This window comes from Zonotrichia albicollis, chromosome 3 (genome assembly GCF_047830755.1).
Source record: "Zonotrichia albicollis isolate bZonAlb1 chromosome 3, bZonAlb1.hap1, whole genome shotgun sequence".
In the NCBI taxonomy this organism is placed as follows: Eukaryota; Metazoa; Chordata; class Aves; order Passeriformes; family Passerellidae; genus Zonotrichia; species Zonotrichia albicollis.
The window spans coordinates 4,042,574-4,047,018 of NC_133821.1; the positions used below are offsets into that span (position 1 = coordinate 4,042,574).

A 4,445-nucleotide genomic window follows, 5' to 3' on the forward strand; every position below is an offset into this window, starting at 1 on the left:
GAGGGGACAGCCAGGGGGGTCAGGCTCTGCTCCCAGGGAACAGGGACAGGAGGAGAGGAAATGGCCTCAGGTTGCACTAGGGGAGGTTTGGATGGGATATTAGGGAAAGTTTCTTCACTGAAAAAGTGATAAGGCAGTGGCACAGAGTGCCCAGGGCTGTGGTGGTGTCCCCATCCCTGCAGAATCCCAAAGGGATGTGGATATGACATGTGGGGACGTGGTTTAGAGGTGAACACAGTGGTGCCAGCTTCACTGCACTCAGGGATCTCAGAGGGATTTTCCCACCTTCAGGATTCTGTGATTCTATAAGAAGGATGTGGAGATGTTGGACTAAGTCTAGAGGAGGGCCATGGAATTGATCACAGAACTGGAGCCCCTCTGCTCTGGAGTCAGGCTGGGAGAGCTGAGGGTGCTCACCTGGAGAAGAGAAGGATCCAGGGAGAGCTCAGAGCCCCTTCCAGGGCCTAAAGGGGCTCCAGGAGAGCTGGAGAGGGACTGGGGACAAGGCATGGAGGGACAGGACAAAGGCTGAAGGAGGGAAGATTTAGATGGCATATTGGGAAGGAATTGTTCCCTGTGAGGGTGAGGAGGCCTTGGCACAGGTTTGAGAAGCTGTGGCTGCCCCTGGATCCCTGTAACTGTTTAAGTCCCGGTTGGACAGGGTTTGGAGCACCCTGGGACAGTGGAAGGTGTCCCTGCCCATGGGAGGGGGTGGGACTGGATGAGCTTTAAGATCTCTTCCAACACAAACTGTTCTAGGATTCTGTTCCTTGGCTCTTGGATCCTCAGTGCCAGAGCACTGGTCAGGGTTGGATGCTCCATCAAACCACTGGGGAATGGATCTGACTCCCCATTGTGTCTGTGCCTTGCAGACAGTGCCCAGAGCTTATCAGGAGCCATCCCAGGCTGAATTCCAGCTGCCCTGGGAGCAGCTGTGCCCATGGGCAGCCCCAAGAGCCGGATCTGGAGAGCAGGAGCAGCCCCACGTGCCCATGGAGCACAGCCTGGCTGCCAGGGACCTTTGTGAGAGGGCCCAGTGGGGCAGGGTGACACTGCACAGCCTGCAGAGCAAACAACAGCCCTCTGCAGGTGACTTTGCCTGCCCAAGGTTCTCCTCTGGCCGTGTTGCTGGTGGCCAGAGTCCCTCTATAAAACCTCTGCCCTCAGACACCTTGGACACCTCAGATCCTGTGTACCAAGGTCTCCCCTGGCCTCCAGCCATGAGGGTGCTCTGTGTGGTCTTTGCTGTGCTCCTGCTTTTCTCCCTGGCCACCCCAGGTAAGAGAGGAAGGTGTGGAGGTGGAGAAATTGGGGTAAGCTGTGTCCTCTGCAGCCTCTGTGCCTCAGGGGGAGGGAGGGGATTCATTGCTGGGGTGGTGGGATCAGGGCCCTGGTGATTTATTCAGCTTGGAGTTGGGATAGGGTGATGTCACACTGCAAATCCCATCTCCCATCCTCGTGCAGAGGGATTCAACATGAGTAGAGGGATGGTTTGTAAGTGCCCAGCTATCCTCCAGCTCAGTGGGGACATGAAATGCATCCTGTCCTGGATGGGGTACCCAGAGCATCAGTACCACCTTGGAACAAGCAAGGAGAGAACTCCAGGTGCTCTGGCCTCCTACATATCTGTGAAAAACGCCAATCACTTGTTTTTAAAAGTTTAATAGTAGTAAAATGGTTATAAAAATAGTAATACAATTAGAGTAATAATAATTTGGACAATTTGAATTAGGACAATATGAGACAATATAAACGAAGATGTCCAGGTACCTTTTTCTGGGCAACAGGAGCCCGAAAAAGGACACAAATTAACAAAGGATTAACCCTTAAAAGCAACAGCCTGTTGCATATTCACACATTTCATACCTGATGCATAAATTCCATTCAAACACAGGATTCTGTCTGGTCATCCTCAACTTCTTCCTCTGAACCCTAACAGCGCCTTCGAGGTGGGAAGAAATTAATTTCTTCTGATAAGAGGACCATAAATTCTTTTTCTATGAAAGATTTAGGTGTCCTGTGGCTGCTATCTCACTGCGAGTCTTTTCTTTAAAAAAAAAATATCCTACAAAGCATAGTTTCTATTTTAGCATTTTGTTATAACCTAAAACTATATTTAACATGCTAAAGAGAATTAATCCAGCATTACTTTCTAACACAACACATAGAATATTCATTTGAATATTTGTGAAAAGCCAATCACAAAATGCTCATTTTTCACAATGTCCATGATTTCCTCCATAACCCCCCTCTCTGTCTCTTCCCACCGCAGGGCAGGGGCAGCCCAAGGGATTTTGTGACGGGTACTGTGCCCACGCCTGCGCCGAGACCGAGGAATGGTCCTTCAGCCCCTACTGCGAGGAGCTGCACTGCTGCATCCCCGCTCCCAAAAAGGGCAAATGACCCTGCAGGAACCCAGCCCCGCAGCCCTGGAGCTCCTGGTGATGTGCCCAGGGAGCGGCCAAGGCGGTGCTCAGTGCTTTGAAGTAAAGATGGGCAGATAAGATGGTTTCTGCATGCTGTGATAAACTTATTTCTGTGTGCTGTGATAAGATTATTTCTGTGTGATGAGTTCTGTGTGAGGGATGGGACAGCCAAGAGAAGTTGGCAGCCAGATTTCCCTGGAGAGTGGTCACAGACACACCCCTGGCAGCCCCAAAGCCCTGACACCAAAATGCCAGCCAGAAAAAGCAAAGGTTTTGGGGTTTTCAAAGCAGAGTGGTGGTAAAGGCTGGGAGGAGGCTCATTGCTTAATCCAGTGTTTAATCCAGTGCCTCCCTCCTCCACAAGCTGAATCCCAGTTTATTTGGAGGGGGCACAAAAGCCCCATCATTCCCATTCCCCATCAGAACCCTCTGCACTGGGATTCTCAGTCCCTTGGAGAGGTGGGAATGGAAGACAAACAGCACCACCTTCCCCTTGCACCCCAAAATCCCATTCCTGGGGTGCCCACGGAGCAACCAATGCAGCCACTGAGGCTTTGGGGGTGACCTGGACACCCTCACCAAGTTTCTTCTCAGCAGAGTCTGTCACCAGATTATTCCATGGGGGTCATTCCAGATTATTCCATGGGGGTCACCAAGAACAGGAGAACAGCTGAGGATTTCCTCAGTGTCCCCTTCCCTGCCCCATTCCCTATGGGATCACCCAATCACTCCAGGTTTTCTGCAAGGGGACACCAGTGTAGGGTGGCTCAGAACACCCCACAAACACTCCAGCAACACTGGAGGCTAGGATGTTTGTGTCCTAAAGGGCCACAGGGCAGAAATCAGCTCTGTTTCTCTGAAACCCTGCAGGAAATAAAGGAACTTTCCAGCCCTGGGGCCTTGCAAATACAGAAAAAGGCTTTGCATGGGTATTTGTGGGGCTGGACGGTGCTGCAAGAGAAGAGAGAGGGTACAGACCTCTCCCTCTTGTGGGATGATTCCCAATTTCTTTAGGAGGAAGGGCTGTGTCCCTCTCCTCAGCAGCATCCTTTGTGACCAGCAGAGATCTTGGCACATGGAGTTGGAGGTAAAAGCGATTTCTACCTCAGAATAATTAATATATTTGTCCAAAATTCCCATTTTCCAGGATGCATGGGGCTGCTTGTGCCTCTGAACATGCATCATGAGGTGCTCCAAGGGTTTTGTGACCACCCTCGTCTGAATGAGTGTCCCTGGAAATTTTGGGGCAGACAGGTAGAAAAGGAAAAAAGGGACCAAGTTTATGCTCCTTTATTTATCTTTAGGATAAAATTTTCATCCTCGGGATAACCTGAAACATTTTATCAGCTGAAAGACTGACCAGGGATACAGGAAACCTGATAAGGCTGGGGGATTTCCTGGGTATGGAGAAGAGGACTGTCTTCACAGACTGGGTGAGATGCTGGGTGTGAGGGGGTTAAAATTCAGATTACAGAGGTTGAGGTCTGGCAGCAGGCAAAAATCCCATTGATACAGGATGGCCCATAAAGAGTCACAGATTTTGTCAAGATTCACCTGAACCCAGACAAGAAGACACAAAAGATGGAAAATTCACCTAAACCAGCCCTGAGTTGGTGACACTTCACAGACACACAAAGCTGAAAGTTTGATTAAAGAATAAAAATTCCAGAAGGAAACATAAAAAAACATTAAAAACTTATTTTCTGTTTCTTTTTTTTTTTTTTTTTTTTTTTTTCCCTAGGAATTGTGAGAGGAGAGTGAAAAGAAAGTGAATGAACTAAATGGGGTTTGGGTGGGATGAAACTACCTAAAAATGTCACTTACAACCCAAATTATTCTGTGATTTCATGATATTATAAATTCCAACTATGCCAAGAAGCAGATTCATATCCTGGAAAGAACCTTTTATAGGAGAAATTTGTTGAATATCTATTTGTTATACCCATGAATTACCGGGTTTATTACTGAATTTCTGAATATTTATAATATCTATTTATTATACCCATGAATTACTGGGTT

At 48.5% G+C, this 4,445-nt stretch overlaps 1 protein-coding gene across 1 annotated transcript; it reads left to right on the top strand.

Annotated features, from left to right (window-relative positions):
- Window positions 1–1,220: 1,220 nt before the first annotated feature.
- Window positions 1,221–2,514, top strand: LOC113460055 (small basic protein 1-like). The gene is made up of 2 exons (XM_026797052.2): window positions 1,221–1,278; window positions 2,273–2,514. Exons 1-2 carry the CDS (start codon window positions 1,221–1,223, stop codon window positions 2,401–2,403), a joined length of 189 nt encoding a protein of 62 aa, XP_026652853.1. The 3' UTR covers window positions 2,404–2,514.
- The last annotated feature ends 1,931 nt before the right edge of the window (window positions 2,515–4,445 follow it).

Excerpts from the sequence above, each read along its gene's own strand:
- LOC113460055 (XM_026797052.2), top strand. The coding sequence starts at position 1,221 with ATGAGGGTGCTCTGTGTGGTCTTTGCTGTGCTCCTGCTTTTCTCCCTG. Across the intron at positions 1,279-2,272 it reads TTTCTCCCTGGCCACCCCAG|GGCAGGGGCAGCCCAAGGGA; the intron begins GTAAGAGAGGAA and ends TTCCCACCGCAG.